This window comes from Topomyia yanbarensis, chromosome 2 (assembly GCF_030247195.1).
Source record: "Topomyia yanbarensis strain Yona2022 chromosome 2, ASM3024719v1, whole genome shotgun sequence".
Taxonomy (NCBI): domain Eukaryota; kingdom Metazoa; phylum Arthropoda; class Insecta; order Diptera; family Culicidae; genus Topomyia; species Topomyia yanbarensis.
Genome location: NC_080671.1, coordinates 227,765,666 through 227,789,301, shown reverse-complemented (window position 1 = coordinate 227,789,301; position 23,636 = coordinate 227,765,666). Strand labels below are relative to the sequence as shown.

Below are 23,636 nucleotides of genomic sequence, written 5' to 3'. Positions count from 1 at the left end.
CCCTAGATTCAAAGAAGTTTTGGTAGGGGTATGCCTGGTGTGATAGTTGACATTATCGTCGAAGAGATGTGCCACGACGAGCATACCTAGGACGCTGTCAACGGAGTGGTTACGAGTATACTCTCCAATCTGCAGAGAAAGTGGCGAAGGGACCAACAAAGTAGCGCCTTTGGCTAGAAAGTTTCCCACAAATTGGGATTCGAGAGAAATTCCGCCACCGGTGAACTTTCCGTCGGTGTAGACTAAGTCCACCGCCGTGGACCAGGTGAGTAGTACGCGACGTAGAACTGGATTCGGTTCATCTGGGCACCAGTGAACCGGACATCAGGCTTAATCGGAATCGCCAGATCGACGTCAACACCCTACCGGATAGCTCGTGAGTAGGGTAGATGCACAGCCGGGGATCAGACCGCGTCGAATAGCTAGCAGTGGGTCATTGGGACGCCAGTGAACCGGAAGCTACGCTCCACCCGGAATCGCTGAATGGACTTTAGCACCTACTGACTGGCCCGTAGAGTAGGTTAGGTCCACCGCCGCGAGCTAGATCGAGTAGACCGGAACAAAGTGGGGAGCTAAATGGCTCACAGAAACGAACATCGGTATCAGGAGAAATATAACGCTCGGTTTCGGGAGAACCTCTCTCTCGGGAATTCTCTTTCGGAATAGGCTAGCTTTTCAACTATCATGCAGAAATTGCCAATCTGTGTGGATGGTGGAGAACTGGTGATGTGTCGAGGAGTAAAGCTGTAACCCTACTGAAGGAACTAACTACTTAGCTGTTAAAGTAATGCCGTAAGGTAGTTCCGGGGAGGACTCAGGTTTTGTGCAAGAGCAGCGGTTTTTGGCGAGTCGGATGGCAACACACACACACACAGATTCAGACATTGTCATAATTCGTTGAACTGAGTCGAGTGGTATATGAGACTCGGCCAAATAACTATTCTGAATTGAAAATAAGAAAATTATCTGAACTATACACGAAGATATAATAGCTCATTGAGATTGAGCTTGTGCGACCACCCCTGGCTGCTACTTCGTTATCGATCTGGACTAGCTGAAGTTGAACAGGGAATAAGTAGATAATTATGATTGATGATAAGTAGATAATTATGATTGATTGATGTGTTTATCGATCAATAGCGACGCCGGTCAGGCCCGAACGTAGATCGCAGAAGGAAAGGGAAGGAATAGTTAGTCCGATACTTGCTTTTGCTAAAGGCCGTATACACACTTAAAAATATTTACATCTCGCAAGATGCTCATAAAAAGAGTGTCACAATTCACTTGAATTTACATGTAAAAATTCGCTTTGTTCACAATTCTCCATCTCCATTCAACCGTGTTCTACATCAAAAGAAACACAATATTTTATATCACATATCAAAACATGCAAAAATCCATTATTAGACAGCAAAATACGTCGCAATGATATTTACGTCGCATGTAATTTACATCTTTTCTAAGCGTGATACTACTGCGCACTCCATAAGTATCACGAGAGGAGGATATTTGTTAGTAAGTGTATGGAAGTTGAATTCTTTACCGACGCCAGAGAGGTGACGCCACTATCTGAACTAGATATCGACCCATCAACTCATGGACCAGGGGCCCAACGGTTTCACTTTCCTTCCAAAGGAAGACGTGACTACAGATTTTTTCACTTCAGAAAAATCTCAACGACCTCGGCTGGAATTGAACCTAGGCCAACTGGAATGAGTGGCGGTCACGGTTACCACTCAACCACCGGCGCCGTCACGCAGATATAATAGCTCAGACTAACAGCACCGGAGCGTGGGTAATAGCGATTTGCTAACCGCCATCATAACACGACACCGCTCCGGCGGTTCGTAAACAGGTTGGGAAATGGAAACTTATCGTTTCGGTTTATAGCGAGTGCGTATATTTGATAACTTCTTCCAACTGACATTACATTACGCTACCTACTGTCACTTCAGCTCATCGCATCGTAAAAAGCGATGCATTTAACAGACGAAGCTCTAATAGAATTTCAAATTGTTTAAGTTAAAAGTGTTCACCATATTAAACTCTGGTTAGGAATTTTGCACTACCCCGCAGGACCATTGTTTGAAAGAAAGATTCCGTGTTGTCATTTGCCATACTGATAAATTGGAACCAAATTTATAATTTTAAACAGTAAGTGATAATTTGATTCCATCTTTGGAATTACCGTATATCGATGACAAAATGTTGGATTAAATTGATACACTGTATCAATTTGCCACAAATTTGTGTACAAAATTTGCTCCAGGGTACGCACTTAATGTTTATTTCTTGAAGTAGATATAGTTGTAGTTAGTATTCCATCTCCAGTGATACAACCGATTCTAATTAGAAATGGTTGTGTTATTGGCGCCGGAATACTACAAGTTAAGCTCATCCGGAATGTTGGCTTATTCTAATTCGCATTCCTGTTTCAGTGACACATTCTAGTAATGTTTCCATTTCGCGTGGGTACAGTCCAGCGTACCAAGTATTCCTGAATAAGCCCACTATTCTGCGATTTAAAATCGCCTTTGAACATTCTTAAAACGCAGATATATTTACCCAACTATACTCTCTGCAATATTACCACAGATAACGGACATTTGGGCTAAAAATTCATGTCAAAATCTGTCTAAACATCTATTATCTGGGGTATAGCAGGATTGTCACATAGATTAAGGCGCAAATTTTCTCCCATCCGAATATATTTGACTGTGGCGTCCGAAGGACGTATGTCAGATGGCTTTCGCACAATTCAGTAAAACCCAGCTTTCTCTGGCTTTTCAAGTTTTCGAAACCGATCGTTCGTAAAAACTGGTTCCGCAAAACAATCGTTGAATGGCCGAAAAGTTTTTCCACCGCAAGTCTGTTCGTAATATCTAGGATGAGATCTTCTGCATTGCACTCCTGATTCGGAACCGTTGTAGTATGTGCTTCAGACAATAACTGCGGGCAAATATTAGTTCATAGAATTCTATGAATTCTCATAATTATTATTACATAGAAAATTTTAACATATTTGAACAAAAAATGTCTTATTGAATTCAATTATACAACCTTTATTGCTTCAATCGGCAAAATTAATGGCACGAGCATTTTTTGCATTCAAACAATAATTAACCTTTAATCTCAATAGACATTTCCAGTTTGAATCCCTGCCCTTTTGCTAAGTAAGGGGAATGGGCGCGTTGTGTCAGGTTGGTCGAGGCACAATTCGATTGTGAGTCAGTGAATGCATAACGCACAAAAGATCCTGAGCCGATTGCAATTCCTGTCAGAAATCAATCGAAGACTTAGAAATGGAAACATGTACGTCATTAGAATCGGTTCAGTTTACATAGTTACAATTCGCCAACAATTTGGGTCACTAAACTATAATATAATATATTTAAACGCAGTGTATTTGTCACAAAATATGACTAACCATGTTCCTGTTTCATGTCCGTTGAACCATTCTGAGTGGCCAACATAAATTTATTTATTCGTAACACTCACCTTTTTCCTTTCTGTATCGCTTTAGTTATTTTTTTTCTTCTCTGGAGAAGCGGACAAGATTTACTAAAGCTTAATGATGTGCAATAACTCATGCATAGGATTATCAAGAGTGAACAAAAATATGATAGCTCTCAGTATATCGCTGATCGAGAATCTACAACCATATGTACACATAAGGGACCATTCATAAATTACGTAACGCAAAAATTGCCCAAAATTGACTCCCCCCTCCCCCCATGTAACAAATTGTCACAAATTTCTTCATCCCCCCCTCCCCTGTTACGTAACAAATTCCTAGAAAAAAAATTTATTTCTTCGGTGAAAACATGTTACGTAACGATCTAGCTAACTCCCCCTCCCCCCTATGTCACAACATGTCACAACTTGTTGTACCCCCTCCCCCCCCCCCTAAAAGCGTTACGTAATTTATGAATGGTCCCTAATACTGGCACCTCAAGCAACATTCGATTCCACAATGCTGAGAAATAAGCTCTAAAAATATCTATTATTTACTGCTTGTTAATGTCGCACAATTCAACGCACCCACCGGAAGGCTAAGTAAGAAAGATCTGCTGATATCTCTTTTATCCTGAGAGATTCGGAAACATTTAATGAAACTAAGAAACACATACATATATGCACACATGAATATAAGCAAAAACAAAGGAAAAGAAATATACAAGTGCACTAGCGCCGAAGGCTCCTGAAAGCACTGAAACAAACAAAAAAGGGTAGAGTACAAAGGATAATAAAAAATAACCCATGAAATCGTGGACACAATGAGCTTACTAACAAAAAAGGACTAAGAAAGAAGAAAGAACTAAGGGAAAGTACCAACTGACCCATGACAGGCAGAGAACGCCGACATAACCGGGGATTAAGGTAATATCAAAAGTGCTAATCCATTCGTCCCTTACAGAGAAATCTAAAAATCTAAAATCTAAAATAGCATCCATACTCTCAAAAGAACAAGGAATGATGATAAAAAATAGGCGGTAAATATTAGCGTAAAGGTAAATTAAGGAAACGGAAAAGTAAGAATGAAAGAACCAATGATAATAATAATAATGATACCAAATGACATTCTTTATATTGAAAAAGGTGTTTAAATGGCGCCCATGCGCTAATTCGTCCTAGTTTAAAATTTGGGTTGAGGGAGGCACGCATTTTTGGCTTAGGGCAGAAATGCCGACCAGACCGGATCTACACCAAAAATGTACTATAAGGAAACTATAAGGAAAATAACCATTTCCTGTTTGAATAATTTTGCAATCATTTCAATGAATGTAACACATCACTCGATCCATAGTCGATTTGATCAAATATGTCGGTTTAGCTAGAAACCCATACTTGTGTATTAGATCCCATAGATGATCTCCATCGATTGTATCATATGCGGCTTTGAAATCTATAAACAGGTGGCACGTTGTAATCGCAACATTTTCGAAAGACTGGTCGAATCGAGAATATTTCGTTTGTTGTGATGCATACCCCAGTGAAACCTGCTCTGTATTTCCCATTTTTCTCTATGGGCGGCGGTGAACACTTTGTAGGCAGCATTCAGCAATGTGATTGATTGGTTCTTGCAACAATCCAGCTCCCTCATTATTTTATACGAAGAGTAAACTGAACGAATTTATATTCGAAATGTTCAAGATATCAATAAGAACTATAACGAATTTATCACCCAAAAAGATAAATAAGCTGTAGGGAAACATACATCTGCAAAAACAAACATAGATGTTTATAAACTACAACCATTTTCAAAATTTCTCTCGATTTAGCAAAAGCTTTTACTAGATCGAACAAACGACTAAGGATACATGTGCATACAATGCTGAAAAATGTCATTTTGTATAAATTTTTGGGGGGAAAATTCTTCATTCAAACATAGAGTGAAGAATTTTTCTCCTAAACATTTACACAAAATCACATTTTAGCATACTTCAGCAGGCAGTCTTGGAAGAACATATAATGGAGAATCACTAATTTATGTACCTATAATTCTCACAAGATGACATCAGAAGCCTGATAAATATAAATATTTGAATTGTGCGTTTCCCCGGCAAGCAGTTTATCGTTATTTCCCCGGCAAGCAGTTTATCGTCTGTTTTTTCTTCATTAGTGGATGGGAACCAAATTTTCACTTCTCAAGAACTTCCGAAAAGCTACTGACAATGCAGTATGGAAGCACCACCTCAACGGCATCGCTTATTATTGCACGCCCAGGCAGTTTAGTAACTATAATAACATATAGAAAAGAATGAAATATTCAAATCAACAATCAGACTATAGGAATCATCAATGGGGAAACATGCGGCTCCACATAAACAACCATGCGGTAGCATGCGCCTAACCGACATTTGCGATTTCTTACCTGTTTTACCATTGTGCTGTATGATCGGTGTAAAGTCAGACTAAGTGGCAAAATCTCAAAAGATGAGATAATGTTAGAGTTGATCAAAAAATTCTTCTTCAGCTACATTTCATTTGCGCCAGATTTGAAAAATGTTATCATTAGTATGAATTATGGAATGAATCCATTGGGAATAATACCGTAAAGAATGCAAAGATTCAATCTTTGTACACGTTTTTCTCTATATCAATGTAATATCGCTTAGTTCGGTCTGGCACAAAACCGACATCATGCATACGCGTTCGCATTGTATTCATTTTCACTGATGTTAGAATGGATATACGGCATTTGGTAGAAATGTGGCTGCAAAGATGTGTATTTCATGAACTTTACTAAAATATGAATAACTCGCAAACGAAGCATCGTAGCTATATAATGTAAGCGAACGAAAAATTCTACGCAAAACAGGCTACATGCAATAATGCAATAATCATGCAATAATATGGAGTACTTTTGAATAAAATAACCGAGATATTTTGGTTCGAGTTAGAAAAAGCTAGCCGTGAGTAATCATCAAAATTTTAAAATTTTAGTTATGCCAAAAAATAGCTTAATTCTTTACGCAACTTTACACGAGAGGGATTGTCGATATCTTTTACGAATTCGAGAAAGCGCCGCAGCCGATCTTGTAACCTTTCGGGGACTAAAACAAACCAGTAATATATACTAACACCAAACTGCCGTTCTACGCCTACGAAAAACGCGATTGAAGATGAAAATTGTATTAGCAATCTGGAGGAAAACGGTGCAACAAATAAAGCTTTATTGTCTAGAATTACGTTCATAGCAATCGTTTCCAATATAACCAGTTCAGTTTTTTATTATAGAGATTCAATTTACGTTAGTTTTTACGTTAATGTTAAGTGGGACTGTTATGCCGAGAAATCGAACAGAAACCGGAAAATTCTGTGCATATCAGACCCACTACGATATATACAAACGATGTTCATTACTAATTTTTTTTACAAGTGTGTATGCCATGAGTTTTTTTGTTACTCGGGAGATTTTTTGCTTCATCAAAATCGGAAATATGGTAAAGGGTCTATTTTTACCCTATTTAGGAGGGTGTCTCATTCATTAATTACTCTGCCTCAGTGATGCAAATTTTCATTTTCAAATGCCAACTTTCAGTTCAATCAAACCGAACTGCTAATTGAACATAGTAGGACATGAACTTCAAGTTCAAAACAACCTGTTGAAAATTTGCAGCTCTGCTCTGCCTACACTTGATGGAGTGCGTTTAATTACGGCACTAATTAAATGCACTAATAAGCGGTTTCAAATGGTGATAATAGATCATGACGAAAACAGGCTCATAATCCGAGATGCGTTCGCCATGCAATGCAAGCGACGATGGTAATGAAGAGCTTTACAGGATTGTTCTCACTGCTGTAATTAATATTACCACGACCATCTCTTTTTTAATGAACCTGTATTTTTCCATCAATTATTTCAGTGCCCAACATCTAGCGTATTGTACTTCTTAACTAAACGCTTTGTAATTGTTTTTCAATTGTCCACTTTTTTGGATTTTTTGTTACTGGGACAATTATGAGTAGAATTTCAATAATGGGACAAACAGACTTGGTATTTATTTGCGAAGTCTTCGAACAAACTGTATGATTTGGATGTGTTTTCTAAAAGCATACTTCAAAAAGGACTGTTTGATGAATCAAAGTGAAAATGATCAAAAAGTAACATGGGACAATTATTTGCGTAGAACGGTAGCAAATACGTTTAATGAAAATGAATTCTTGTGCAGGACACCAACTAATTTGCCATAATGAGGTAATCATACTTCTCTTACATTAACCTTGTGGCAATGTTCTGTGGGTGCTCTCGGCATGAACCGCCAGAAAGTATGTTTTTGATGTATTCCAATGCCAATGGAATGCTATCAAGCACTGGTAAGCCTCTGCGTCGTACTAGCTGCTTTAAAAGTAGTTGATTTCGAGACAAGTCCACATATTCGCTGCAATTGAAAAAATGAAATGGATTTCTATATAAGTGAGTGTCCTGTGCATCTACACCAGAGATTCCCTCCCGACACTTACTCCATTGTGAGTTGTTCATTTAGTATTTTCTGGTTCGGCTTGTATGGTAACAGGACTAGTACTAGATGTTTCGAGTTCCTTCCGGCGATGTGAGCTACTTCGATAGCGCCTGCAGTTGATCTCGTTTGAGAATCCATCACAAAAAACAGCACCTTTGCCTTCTCTTTCGCACGATGCTCTAGCTCGAGAAGATCTGGCGTCCATTCTGAAACTTGCTGGGAAACGGTTTCGTTGTGCGTTAGAGCTAGTCTTGAAACATAATATGTTGTTAAAAAAAGCAGAATTCATATATTTAATCGAAATTCGTAGGAAGTCACAAACCAACCATATGTTTTATGGAAGCCACGAACAAATTAATCCCAAGCAGAGTCTGAGATAACATTTAATGCTAAACTTGATATTGTTGTGTTGCACTACCGTTTTGGTCCTTTCCAAAGTTAAAATATCAAAATCAAAAGCAAACAATGTAATCAAACCTAACTCTATTTCAGTACCGTCTTTATGCATGGTCACACTGGGCCTGGGCCAGGGGCCCCGGCATTTTGGGGGCCCCGCACTGGGGATGGATATAAATCCATACTATCACATGTGTTCGAAAAAAGGTACACATTCGCAACTCTTCAGTGCGTTTTCAAAATGACACAAATTTGAGTTGAAAGACGTTTATAGTTTAAAGTTTATACTGGTATTTTTTTATCAATATCCCAATGCCCCATGTTTATGATTATGTTTATTACCTTCACCAACAGGCCCCTTGGCCCCAATGGTGGTTGCTTAAACTAATTACATTTTAAAATTGACAACATTTTCACTTTTATCGCATTCCGCGTCCGGTTGAAGTCAAAGGCCGTCGCCACACTGTTAAAAATTCGCTGGAGTCCGGTAACAGCGCTCTGGCAACCATAGTTGGTTCTCCTGAACGGAACTCGCAGAAGTGAGTTATTACGTAGAGCTCGAACGCGGGCTTGAAGATCCAGACGTCCGAAGATTGTAGGGCAATCCACTCTTGCAGAGAGTAAGTCCGAGACGAACAGGGCTCGAGTGCATTCCCTCCGAATGCTGAGTGTATCGAGGTGTATTAGCTGGCAACGGTTTTCATAGCTCGGCAGCTGAAATCTGTTTCGCCATGGGAGATGCCGAAGGGCGAAGCGTATGAACCTGCGTTGGACAGCCTCGATTCTGTCAATCCCGTTCTGGTAGTACGGATTCCAAACAGCAGAACAATATTCTAACGTTGAGCGGACCAACGCGCAGTAAAGCGATTTAAGGCAATATACGTCCCTGAAGTTTTTCGCTATTCGGAAGATGAACCGAAGCTGTCGTGATGCCTTATCCACGATGTATGAAGTATGTGGTTTGAATGTTAGTGCCGAATCCATGATGAGATCTTTGATGTGAGAGTGTCTTGGAATGCTCGAGCCGAAGAAATGGTAGTTAAACTGAGTCAGATGGCGTTTCCGCGTGAAAGTAACGACTGAGCATTTGCTCGGGTTCAAAACCATTCTGTTTAGATCACACCACGTACTAAAGCTGTCCAGTTCCCTCTGAAGAAGCTCGGCATCGGTTTTATCCCGTATATGTTGAAAAATTTCCATGTCGTCGGCAAAAGAAAGGCGAGGTCCTTGTAATGTGATATTGACGTCATTAAAGTAGAGGAGGAATATTACTGGACCGAGATGGCTTCCTTGTGGTATGCCGGATGTAGCGAAGAAAAGTGCAGATAGACAATCCTTAATGCTGATTTGGAGTTGCCTTCCATCAAGGTAGGAACGAAACCAGCGCAGAAGTTGTCCATGAATGCCGAGTTTGTCCAGCTTCGCTATTGCGATATCATGGTTGATTTTGTCGAAGGCCGCAGATAGATCCATGTAAATAGCATCGGTTTGCAATCCGTCAGCGAATCCATCCATTACATATGTTGTGAACGAGAGCAGGTTTGTCGTTGTCGATCATTTAGGCATGAAACCGTGTTGGTCATCTGCAATGTAGTGTTTGCAGTGAAAGAAAATAGGATCTAACACAACCAGCTCGAACAATTTTGATACGGCACTTAAACACGAGATTCCCCGATAATTGTCAATGTTCGATTTGTTTCCTTTTTTATGAACTGGAAACATGTGTGCTGCTTTCCACCAGGAAGGGAATGTACCAGTAGTGAGTGATAGCTCGAAGACTCGCCGTAGTGGTTCAAGAAGCCCACTGATGCACTTTTTGAGAAAAATCGAGGGAACGCCATCTGGACCCGGGGAACAACATGCTTTCGGTTGGCATTTGCTGCAAGAATGGCAGCATTATCGACACAAATTCGGTTGATGGTTCGTCCTAGAGAAGGAGTTAAATTAGCGGCGGCAGCGACTTGTTGTGGTGGCAGGCGCTCGTTGGAAAAACGCTTGAAAATTTGTCGGAGAACAGTTGTCAAATTTTCTTAGTGCCTGGAGAGCCTAAAACTCCATTAAACGACATACAAGATGGTAAACCGAATTCTTTTCGCTGCTCGTTAACATACTGCCAGAACGACTTGGGCTTGGATTTCAGTTGACGATCGACGTTTCGCTGGTGTCTAAAAAAGGCGCATTGACATTATTAATTTGCCGAAGAGTTGCACTGCTGTAGTTGTCCAAAATACAACTGGCATTGTTAATAACCGCAGATTTTTCGATATCCAATCGTAGAAAACCATTACTTGCCTGGCACCACGTCAAGCCAGGTAAGTTGAAGTCGCCCAGTATAACAATATCATCAGGCGGAGCGGCGATCGAGGCGATAAAAGAAACGGAGGAAAGATGTACATCGATCAGGCTGGAATCACGAATTCTGTCAGGTGGAAAATACACAACACACAGGAACAGATTGCGATCGGCAAGTTTCACTGATATCCACACTTGCTCGCAGCTCGCCCACTGGTCATTGTTGATCACTCGAGCTTTTATACCACGGCGAACGGCGATAAGCACACCACCGCCTGATGTCTTGTGGCTGTTGAGAGCATTGCGGTCACAGCGGTAGACATCGAATGTTGAACCAAAGACCTGGCGAGACAGAGTACGGCTGTCGAGCCACGTCTCGGTCAGGGCGATAACGTCGTAACAGCAACCCGTGGTCGCGAGCAAATAGCTGTCCGTTGATTAATTTAAGCCAGCAACATTCTGGTAGTAAAACTCGATGTTGTTGGAGGACGGATCAGGTACAGCAGAGAGCGAAGCCATGTTGCCGTGTAGGAAGATCCTTTCGTCAATCCCACGAACAGTATCGGAACGGTTCACGGTCACATACAGGACCGGGGCGACTGATGATCGCTGGCTGAAAGTGCTCGACTGTGGCGGGGGGATCGAGGGCTTCCATAGTGCCAACTGCGGTGCGTCCCAGTATGTGTTGAAACCCGGTGGCGGAATTCGGAGAGCAGGAACGGGGTAGTAGCAGCTTACGGCAAGAGTCATACGATGAGCTAGAAGCGTGAATCGGTTCAACCGTTGTATCATTACAATTTGTATAATACTTGCCGAGAAAGGCGGCTTGGAAGACCCGTTCTCCACCCACACATACAGGACCGGGACGACTGCTGAACGCTGGCGGCAAGGGCTCGACTGTAGCGGGGGGATCGAGGGCTTCCATAGTACCAACTGCGTTGCATCCCAGTATGCGATCGGCATCGATTCTCCTGCACAAGGGCAGTGTAGCTTGGTATAGTGGCATGGACAATTGTTGCGGAGTACTCTGCAGGACCATTGATGGGCCGGGTTGCATTAGAGAAGTACATGCTTCTTCTGGAGGCGGTGGAAAATCAGTCGGCGGGCTCCAAATGTTCTGGGTACGGCTGTCTTCAAATTCCCTGAACAGTATGCCTTGCGGTCATGTGTCAGGGCTAAGAGCTGCATCACGGTACTTTGGGTGAACTCCAACTTTGAAGGATATGAAGTTCAAAGTACTGACGTCTATGCCTTTTTTTAATAAGCGGAATAATCTTTATCTCCTCGTTACAATTTAGTCCTTCTTTAGACATTTTTTCGACAGTCTCTTTGCTAACGCTAGGATGAAAGCGGGAAAGATACATCCAGAGCAACGGCGAGGGAGGTGGAACCGTAACAATGTTGCTATTATCGACTAGCTTTCGACCACCAACAAGAATATTGCTCGGATCAGGGCCATCCTCGCGACGACGTTTCTGAGGTGGTCGAGAGGTACCAGAGTTTGGCCAGACTGGAGTAGCTGTTGAAACCTTTCTAGCGAGATGCGAAATTTGCTGGTTATTTTTGGATCACTCGGCCTTTAGTTCAGCACACACGTCATCCGCTTTCCCAGCGATGAATCGGTAGCAGAGTGGTTCGGAATCGCACATTGATCAGTATCCCATGTTATTAAGCTTTCAAAGCGCATCAGATATCCAAGCGAAATGATTCTAACGGCAGGAAACGCATCACGGCAAGGTCAGGATGGCACTGAACCAGTTCAAGCGTCGCACAAACATTTCGGCTCAAGTTTTCATTTAGTCTAAGGAAAACCAATGACATATTTTGCACTGCAAGTATACAAAGCTCGGAAGAGGCCAAACCGTAGCAATAACAGAAAATGATGACCAAGAAGTCTGTGTGGATGTGGATTCTGTGGATGTGGATTAATGATTAAGGTTTTCATCACGACGGATTCATCTACAAAAGTAAAGCCCTCTAAATTCTGCTTGTCCCCTATTCCTGCCCCTCTTCAACGGGTACGATACAAATAATGTTGTCTTTGGCCTAAAAAAGATCAACCTTCAAGCATTCCAGAACTTCGTGTTAAAGGTGTGATCCCATTATTTTTGTCACTAATAATTTTCTGATTATAGAGAAATTTTGTAATCCCGAAATAAAATGATTTAAATTTTACAATATAGTTTACTGCCGCTCTACGCGCAATTGTCCCATGTGTATAGGAATCCCATAGAACATGGGACAGTTATGCGTATAGCAACAGTTTATACACATTAAATTCAGTTTACGAACAAATGATGAACGCAAAGTCAAAATGTTATCCACTTCCCTTACGAAGGATTGCTTGAATTGTTTAGGCTTATTAGTTAACCACCTATAAAATGTAAGTAGGGGTTCTAGGTCATTTAGCCGAAAGCTGCTTGGCCGAACGCCGTTTGGCCGAAATACATTTGGCCAAAAGGGCCATCCGGCCGAATGCTGTTTGGCCGAATGCTATTTGGCCGAAAGGGTGGTTTGGGCGAAAGGGTCATTTGGCCGAATGGGTCATCTGGCCGAATGGGTCACCTGGCCGAATGGGTCATCTGGCCGAATGGGTCATTTGGCCGAATACCATTTGGCCGGTGGCTTTTATATAGTCTGAGGCGATGGCTTTTATATAGTGTTCGATAGTATACTTTTCATAATTATTTACTACCTTTAGAAGTCTGGCATCCCTGCACTGATATTCCTTCTTTTTACTAGTTCCTCCCTGCCAAATATACATCTACTCGAGCTGCTGAATAGCTTTGCTCTAGTTGTATTTCTGCCATCATTCTGATAGAATTTACATGTTTTTCTCCTACTATCTTTGACCATCGGCTATGCCAACCTTCGATTTGGTTGGTTGTCCTGAGCAACCCGACTTTTACATTTTCGAAGACCGACCATAAAGATGGAGGATACAGCGGTTTGCAGCGTTCGGATTTATTGCTCGCTTTTACTCGGCCAAGTACGTAAACTTCTTAAAAAATAATCCAGCACCGGACGCATAGCTTCCGGAATGCGACTAGATACTATCTCCAAACCTCGGGGTGTATCACGAGCAGGAAGGAAAGCTAGGGCTTGAATGGATTTATATGCTAGATAGAACTCGCTGTTAGATGACCCAAATAGTGGTACCAATTTTTGTTTTTGTACACATTTCCATAAATTTTGTGATAAGTGAAAGAAGCATCCTGCTTGTTTGGCATCTGGGAATACATGGTGAAACGCATTAATGATCGCTTTTTCGAAATCGGTTAGAATGAGTACAGGAGCTAGATCCGTTTCAAGAGTGTTCGCTGTACTCAACATTTCTTCGAGCACCCGTCGATATAAAATTTCCGTTTTTGTGGTCATTAAAGCGTAAAACATTGGAACCGTGTTGACATGATCCGGACCAATACTGACGTGAACAGTGAACAGCTGCCGAAACAATCCAGGCACAGTATCAAATGTGCCATCTGCAACCCAGTAGCGTGCAAGACCCAATCTCCGGATATCTTCATCTGACCCGAAAAGAAAAGCTACATTACCTTCACTTTCAATTTTGCCTCTATAGAATTGTGCACCCGCTAGAGTAAGCTTATATTTGTCTGGAACAGTGAAATTGGTCAACGTGTCAGGTGCAAGCTCGCTAGCTACCGGCCGAGATCGCTTTATAATTTTCATTTGCGCGTTTTGCGAGAGTCGGTGCTGCACCTCGCCTCACCTAGCAGCCAATTTTACGCGGCTCCAATTTTCCTTGCAATCCTGGCAGGAAGCCCACTATCTTCCGCTGCTACTCGTTTCATCGTGATTCGCAACCTCAGCTCTTCGATTAAAGTTGGGTCAGGTTCATGGGGATGACTAATTTGGCCTTGAGTTACAACAATGTGACTTTCACCGGTGTGCTTGGTTATTATTCTTGATGGGCAGTTTTTGGTGGGATTGGAAGTGTGATTTCTTCGCTTACATTCCCAATAGTGCAGATCTTCAACCTAGAGTTGTACATTTTTTTAGTATTCGGAATTGCATGAGAAATTAAACAATTCAAATTTACACGTTTGTTCCTAACATACAAGTATCTATTAACCAACAGCACGTCTCCACCCCGGGAGCTCTTTAATAGTTCACAAGCACGATTTTCGTCCTCCATCGTCTAGAAATGTTCTTCCGTTCGCTATTCAGACCGAACAAATAATTTTTACCACTTTGCAAACATTGTTTCGTTATTCCATGGCAACCTTAAATGGTTGCTAATGAAAACGGTTGCGTTGATGAAGCGCACGTTGCGTAGTGACGTTAGGTAACGTGGTATTTTTTCACAAAACAAACAATATTTGAAGATTTAATCATAGCAATCTTTGACAATATATTTCAAGCACTTACAACACGTTTGTTTATTATTAGCAAAGTAATGAAATTGTCTACTGTTGTTCTACGAAAACTTGTGTTAACATTCATTAAAGAATCATGAAAAACCAATTAGAAAAAAATGTCACGTATTTACTGAAACGCTGAAAACTCAAACGATATCCTTTTTATCCAGTTCAAGGTGTGATTGGACCGGTATATTTATGGCCACCATACATACGGAAAATAATCATGTCGCGACCGCTGAACTACAGTGAAAGGTTAAAAATAACGACATTTTTTGGGTTAATGGATTCAGGAATAGTGAAAGCTGGATTGCCTTCTTTGTAAGAACTAAGGGTACATTTTCTACAAAAAAATCACGGGAGATACATGAATTGGCAATGTACTATACAAATGACGATGTCCAGAAAAAATATTTCTCGTACTGCGTGCTGCTGAAAAAATATGTATATTTAACCGGAGAGTTACGCTGTGTAAGACAATAAAATATAGGTTTGCATCTATCTGGTGTGTTTATTATCGACTAGAAAAGGAAAACATTGTAGTAAGTTCATGTAGCAAGAACAGCTCATGTTAAAAAGAAGGAAGATAACACGATTTTTTAGATGAACTTCACAAATAATACAAGACAAATAAATCAAGTACGATGTCAATTAGTGTGATTTTTCCCACTAGAATTATGAGGTCAAATAATCTCGTTGTCATTCGATCATGATTTATTCAACTAAACACTCGTATGGGCTAAATGGCGTTCGGCCGAATTGTATTCGGACAAAAGGTATTCGGCCAATCGACATTCGGCCAATTGGCATTCGCCCAATTAGCATTAGGCCAATCGTTATTCGGTCATTCGGCCAATCGGCATTCGGCCAAATGGCATTCGGCCAAATGGCATTCGGCCAATTGACCCGTTCGGCCAAATGGCATTCGGCCAATTAACCCGTTCGGCCATTTGACATTCGGCCAAATGACCTCTTCAGCCAATTAACCTCTTCGGTCAAGTGGCCTTCGGCCAAATGACATTCGGCCGACCAGCATTCGGCCAAATAGCATTCAGCCAAATGTCCGGACACCATGAGTGCTTTATTTAACAAAAAAACCTACCACAACAACAAATGTGCATCAAAAGGAAAATATTTGCAAAGAACCGTTGTTTCTATTCCTATAGCGAGGGTGGAACATGAATGAGCTTCAAGGCGTTATGCACGCTTAGACTTAAGGCTCAAGTTACCTCAAGGCTTGGTAGTATGCGTAAGAAAAATTGTGTTCAGCTTTGCCACCAGACTATCCATTTAAACCTTTTCAAAACTCTAAAAGAAGAATATCAGTCGATTTATTAGATCATCACGATTCAATTCATGCAAAATACCTGCTGGAAAAACCATCGGCTTAGCTGGATGGTGCTTTTGAAAAAGTGGCTGTGATTTTTTATCACACTACCACACCGAGCTGGGATACGCAACGCAACTGCGCAATGAAAAAACCACAGCCACTTTTTCAAAAGCACCATTTAGCTAAGCCGATGGTTTTTCTAGCAGGTATTTTGCATGAATTGAATCGAGATGATCTAATAAATCGACTGATATTCTTCTTTTAGAGTTTTAAAAAGGTTTAAATGGATAATCCGGTGGCAAAGCTGAACACAAATTTTCCTACGCACACTACCAAGCGTTCAATTCTAACACATGCTTAAAAAAGGTAACTTGAACCTTAACATCATATCGGTTAATTTAACCCTCTAGTTCCCAACACCGCCACTAGGCGGTCTCTATAAAAATCTAAATAAAACTACTAAAACATGATTGTATGTTGTCATCCGCACTAGCATTTCTTCCCAACGCTTAGACCCTTCATACACACATATTATTTGAATATTCGTAGCTTTCTGTCAAAGGTATTTAAGCTCAAAGTTGAAAATTCGAGGAAAACGTGGAAAAAAACTATTTTATGTTTAGTGGTAATCTTTATTAAACAAATTTTAACTGTTTTTGGAAATTTCAGTAACTAAAAAAAATATTTTTGAGTAGCCTGTTACTAGCATTTCACTGTAGATGTGAATTGGTTTAGTGGAATAATTCAGAAGTTCAGGTTTCTTGGTAAAATACTTTGCCCGCCTAGAGGCGGTGTTGGGCACCTGAGCGAAAAACAATTTCAGTCTTTAGTGATTTCTTATCGTACCGAAACTAGCATTATGTGCAATTATAGCCGAAAAAAAGTATGTTTTAAAAACTTTGGGTGAATGTTGCTGTTAGAATATGGATATTATTATCATTTAATAATATTTAGGGGAGTCCGGGGCTAGTTGGCGGAATCTTTTTTTCTCCTTTTGTATTAGACATATGGCGCTGTCTCTAGTTCTGCACTTCAAGTACTGTTTAATCCATTCTCCAATGTGTCTATGTTGCATTAAATTAGAGTGAAGAGCCTACTTTAATCGTATTAGGAAGGGTGCCTCACAATTTCATTAATTACTCGCAATGCAATTCATGCAATGCGTATGAATTGGCATCAATATCTTTGTTTTCTTCTTATTAACCATTATGATATCAAAAATCGCCATTTGAACCAATACGTTGAACAAAGATGGCTAACGCCGCTCTAACCAACGGTTTTACTTGGTTAGGAGGAAAATAGGATCATTACCCTATGTAAGGTTTTTAAATTTCAGCATTTCTGTTATTTAAAAAGAACTTTCCTTGGCCGTATATGTAATATACGTAACAACAAGTAAAATTTGTTTGTTTTGTTTATTTAGGAATTTCACCTGAAAAATTTCGAAAATTTAGCTTTTGAATACAAAGTGGGCGCCGAAACTAAAATACATGAGCATTGAGGCTGAAAAATAATAACAAGTATCATTGATTTGCAGTTTTATTCAAAAAAAACATCTCACGCGATCCATACTTTATCATCAAAAGTGGCCAGGTGACATCATTGTGCAGCCAACAGTCCGCTCTTTTATCAAACGCATTCACTTTTACACGATCTTTTTAAATTAAAAACATATAACATGATAAGTGAAACCATCGCCAGCAGACCCTGGACTCCCCTACTATAAATTAGAAGTCAATAATTAAACAACCAAAGCACTAGAGAAATACTCCTTACAGTTTAGGTATTTTGCGTTCTGATGGAGTCCAAAATATAAGAAACCATCTGTATTAGCTTATGTTGAAGTAACTAGAAGAAAAAAAAAATTATTCGCCCAGGTGCCCAACACCGCCTCTAGGCGGCCTACTTATTTTAAGGCCTTAATGAAAAATTCATTACTTCCAAGAAATTTCAACATTATTTCCGTTTTTCTCATCACGAGGCCCACCTCCAAAAGTTTTTTCAAGTCAAAAAAAATTTGGGCACTAGAAGGTTAAAGCTAATAAGATTCTATGTCGATTCTGAGCAGTTTTATCGTATCAGGAATGTTGTACTGCTCACAATCAAAAGATTCTAAACAACTCTAAACGGGACAATGTTACTACGTACTTATGCCATTTATTATAAACCAGGTTTAGAATACAACGTCGATTAAATGACCACCACCATTTGATACACAAAAATCAGCTCTTTTGTGGGCATTTCGCATGACATTGGGGAGAATTTCGGGCTTAAGGCGAAAGGTTACAGGATCGGCTGCGGCGCTTTCTCGAATTTTTAAAACTTTTACGTAAAAGATATCAACAATCCCTCTCGTGTAAAGTTGCGCAAGGAATTAAGCTATTTTTTGGTATAACTAAAATTTTAAAATTTTGATCATTACTCACGGCTAGCATTTTCTAGTTCGAACCAAAATATCTCCGATATTTTATTCAAAAGTACCCCATATTATTGCATAGGATTGTAGCTTGCTTTGTGTAGAATTTTTCGTTTGCTTACATTACATAGCTACGATGGCCCTCAACGGTGATCTGCATCCGCTGTACCGCTTTGCAGTTACTGACCAACAACTTGTGGTGAGCTATTTGCAGCTTGATCCCGTTCATTCAGCTCTCGATCGCGTCTATTGTCTCCGTCACCGACAACTCCACTTCTTCAAGTGTCTCACCCATCACCGTTAGTTACATGTCGTCCGCGAAATCCAAGATTTTCACTTTACTGGGCAGCCGCAGAATTATTACCCCATCGTACATTGCGTTCCAAAGAGTTGGACCAAGAATGGAGCCTTGAGGAACGCCCACTGTGACTCGCATTGACTTCTGCACTTCGCTAGTCTCTTATAGCAGCTCTCTGCTCTAGAAGTAGCTCTTCATGATCTGGCGTAGATAGTCGGAAACCCTCATTCTGTGCAGCGCTGCAGCGATGGCTTCCCAGCTAGCGCTGGTAAATGCATTCTTAACATCTGTCGTGACTACAGCAATCTCCTCTTCACTTCTGTGTAGATACCTTCTCAGAACTCTTGAGCACTGTCTGAATTGCATCCACTGTCGATGCTTCTTGCCGCAATCCGAGCTGCATCTTGGACAGTCCGCGCTTCTCCTTTGTGCCATTTTTTTTGAGAAGCCAGTTTCTAGATTTAGGAAATAAACGAAACAACGTAAATTTCAATAACAAAATTAAATAACTGTTTTTGCCTTTCTCATATAGAAATGTTATGCAATCACTATAAAAATCGTCAACCTAATCCCGGCCTAATTTTTTTTACCTATATAGGCTTAGGTAGGAGTATGCAATGAGGGGTTGCTACTTTAAAATTAAAACTAGTTTAAAATTTCTTAACAAGTTGAAAATTTTAGGCAGGATCCAGACCCCTCGGATCTTCCTCCTTGATCCGCCGCTAGTTTCAAGCGATCTTTAAGTGTCGACACATCGTATCTCAAGATCTTGGCTGTCGATCCATTGTATGTATGTGCGACTCGTACTGAATAGGTAATATACATTTACAGCATTGTATTGAACATAATCAGCCATGGAATCGTAGTTTGGACAAATGAGAAAGGCACAATAGCACCACTAGGTGGATTAAAACAGGTTTTTTTATTTAGTTCGTTTATTTGTTAGGCACAAATGCGTCAGCTTAGCGGTGCCAAATTCATTTTTTTACATTTTGGATATCTTAAAACTAGAAGGTTACAAATTTGAAATATTTTTTACAAGGGGGATTTTTTACAGCAATCTTAAAGCTAGAAATGCAATGCTATATACAAAAGTAGGATACAATAGGCTTTCAGATTTTTTTTTGCAGCTATCTTAAAACTTGGAATCGAGTTTGATATACAAAAGGAGGAACATAAGTTTTTTTACGAAAAATTTTACAGCTATTTTTAAACTTCATCACTGTTTGCTATATTACGGTCGTCAGTAGAGCTGATAGTTTTTTTTTTGATTTTTTAGTGTTTTACACTCGCGATTATTTTTATTCTCGTTTTATCTGTATATCGTTTTATTCGGTAGTACGTGTGCATTGAAATTTCGTGACTTCAAGCACGATTACATCTGCCGGTGTGATTCGTAAAAGTGATTGTTTTTGGTTGTGATTTTTGTTTTCACTTGTCATTATCACTGCACAGACGTTACGCTCAATTTTTTCGCCAAAAGCGACATCTGCTGGTGGGTAGTTGAGTTGTCACACGTTGCGTGCAAGTTTTCTTCCATTGACGCACGTTACCCGTTAGCGTTCTCCTGCGCATATTGCATACCCGCTAGGCGTTATTTCTACATCAAAGCATGGCTTGTAACAACTGCTCGAAAGTGGTTAATGATTCTGATCGAATCACATGTCGTGGATACTGCGGAAATTCGTTCCACATGATATGCGTCAAGATGGATTATGATGTTCGTGACGTCCTGGGAACCCACCCACGGAATCTATTCTGGATGTGCAATGGCTGTGCTGATTTATTCTCGAATGATAATTTCCGTAGAATGGCTTCGCGTTGTTGCGACATAGTGCCTGACGACAATTCTCTGAAATCTATAAAGAACGACATAGCTGATTTGAAAGATGTCGTCAAAGCTCTCTCGGTTAAAGTTGACTCTAAACCGCTATCCCCAACTATAACGCCTTGGAATCGAATTGCTGAATATAATCCAGTTTCAAACACGCCTAAGCGCAAACGCGAAGATGATTCGCCCAAAACAAAAATTCCTAATATTCGTGGATCCAAAGCTGCGTTTGAAACAATAAAAACAATTTCACCACCTGAGGAGCTGTTATGGGTTTACTTGTCAGCATTCGATCCCAGCACGACGGACGATGAAGTTTCTACCCTTGTGAAAGATTGTCTGGGGGAGAATCTGCAACCGAGAATAGTTCGTCTAGTTCCTAAGGACAAGGATCTCTCATCTTTGAGCTTCATTACTTTCAAAGTTGGCGTTAGCAAATCATACAGGGATAAGGCTCTGTCCAAAGATTATTGGCCGGAGAACATCTACTTCCGTGAATTTGTGACCAATTCAAAAATCCAACGACCTATCATCAGGATTGCGGCGGAGAAGAATCCATCTGGTGGTGGACAGTAGCGCCAAGCTGTTCCGGATAAACTCATCTGTCCAACTTCTTGTATCCCGGCGAGCGATTTAGGTCTACCTGGCGAATCGGCGACTTCTTCTGTGTCAGGTAAAGCCAAGAAGGGTATATGTCCTTCCGAAGCAATACAAGATGCTGCACGCCCTCAATGTAAATTTCACTTACAGTCTGCTGATGAACACAACTCTACCGCCGCTGTGAATCTTCAATGTCAAAAACAAAATTTGGATCCCATTGTAACGAGCTCGTCTCTTCACAGCACATTCGGCTCTACAACGATCACAGAAGGACTAAGCACTCTATGCTATGCTGGTATGACTCATCGCACCCTGGGACGCACTGCAGCTAGCACTATGGTAGCCCTTGATCCCCCTGCCACAGTCGAGCCATTGCAGCCAGTGTTCACCAGTCGTCACGGTCCTGTGTGCAGGAGTGGTGAAGGGGTCTTCCACATCGATACCAACGGCGATCAATCGCGGCATTCAAACCTACAAATATATTACCAGAATGCCGGTGGTATGAATTCAGTAATCGAAGATTATCTGGTAGCAAGTTCGGATGAATGCTTCGACATAATCGCCCTCACAGAGACGTGGCTTAGCGATAGCACTCTGTCAGTGCAAGCATTTGGTACCAACTACGATGTTTTCCGAACTGATCGCAGCTCACGCAACAGTCTCAAGGCTACCGGCGGCGGGGTACTTGTGGCTATCCATCGTCGATTGAAAGCACAACTGATTGACGATACTTTGGGGGTCTGTGTCGAGCAGGTGTGGGTGCGAATCAAATTGGCTGGCTACGCACTTTTTCTTTGCGTGGTTTATCTTCCACCGGACCGCACTCGCGATTCGACATTGATTGATTCACATACTGAGTCACTGGAACGGATTTCCGCTCAAGCAAGCCCGGTTGATGAGATCCTGATTGTTGGTGATTTCAATTTCTCCGGATTAAAATGGCGCTCTGCTTCTGACGGATTTATGTTCGCTGATCCCGAACTGTCATCTTTTCATGCTGGTATCACCAGTTTGCTTGACTGCTACAGTATAAATCTGCTGCGCCAAACGAATAATGTGGTGAACGAGAACAACAGAATCCTTGATCTCTGTTTTTCGAGCAAATCTGACTACGCGCCAAAAGTTACCGTAGCACCGTTCCCCCTGGTAAAGACTGTTAAACACCATCCTCCCCTGCATATATTGCTTGAAGCGATTCGAGTGAAGCATGACTGCAATGCTTCTGACACCGTCAGCTATAATTTTAGAAAAGCCAACTATAATAGCATTATTGACTTCCTGTCGAATATCCACTGGACTGAAATTCTCGACAATGATGATGTCAACGTTGCAGTGCAGACCTTCTCCAATGTTATGAGCTATGCTATCGATCGCTATGTACCCAAAAGAAGTGGCCTTCAATCTAAGCACCCAGCGTGGCACACTGCCGAGCTGAGACGGTTAAAAGCGACTAAAAGAGCCGCTCTGAAGAAGTACTCCAAGTTTGGGGGCTACGTGCTGCGACAACACTACGTTCATGTTAACCAAGTCTATAGAAAGACATCGAAGCGTTGCCATGCCGATTACTTGCGAAACGTGCAACGTAAGTTGAAGTCTGAACCTAAAACATTCTGGAAGCATGTAAACGAGCAAAGAAAGGAATCCGGGTTGCCTTCAACCATGAGCTATGGAGGACGTATGAGCTCTAGTTTACAGGCGATCTGCCAACTATTCTCTGAAAAGTTCGCGAGTGTTTTCTCCAACGAGAAGCTGACACCGACCCAGGCTTCACGCGCGGCTCTCAATGTACCTCAATCATACCAGACTTTGAACTCTATCAATATCGACAATAATATGGTACAACTGGCGATTAGGAAAATGAAGGCTTCAACCTCGGCAGGCCCAGATGGTATACCAACTATTATTCTAAAAAAATGCTCTGCCGGTCTAATTGAACCTCTTTGTCATCTGTTTCAATTGTCGCTAACAACCGGAGTATTTCCCGAACTCTGGAAATCCTCCTTCATGTTTCCAGTTCACAAAAAAGGTGATAAAAAGGTAGTTGACAACTACCGTGGTATTACAACGCTAAGCGCAGTTCCTAAGCTGTTTGAAATGGCTGTGTTGGAACCCATCTCCAGCCACTGC

General features: G+C 41.0%; 1 protein-coding gene across 17 annotated transcripts in view; it reads right to left on the bottom strand.

Moving 5' to 3' along the window:
- Positions 1-23,636, bottom strand: part of LOC131682950 (uncharacterized) — a 1,036,787-nt gene that overhangs the window by 351,520 nt on the left and 661,631 nt on the right. For all 17 annotated transcript variants that reach the window (XM_058964754.1, XM_058964756.1, XM_058964760.1 and 14 more), the window contains exons 6-7: positions 7,969-8,183; positions 7,722-7,886 (exon numbers count right to left, since the gene is read on the bottom strand). In XM_058964754.1, the coding sequence (XP_058820737.1) occupies positions 7,722-7,886; positions 7,969-8,183 (380 nt within the window). The remainder of the gene's footprint in view (positions 1-7,721; positions 7,887-7,968; positions 8,184-23,636) is intronic.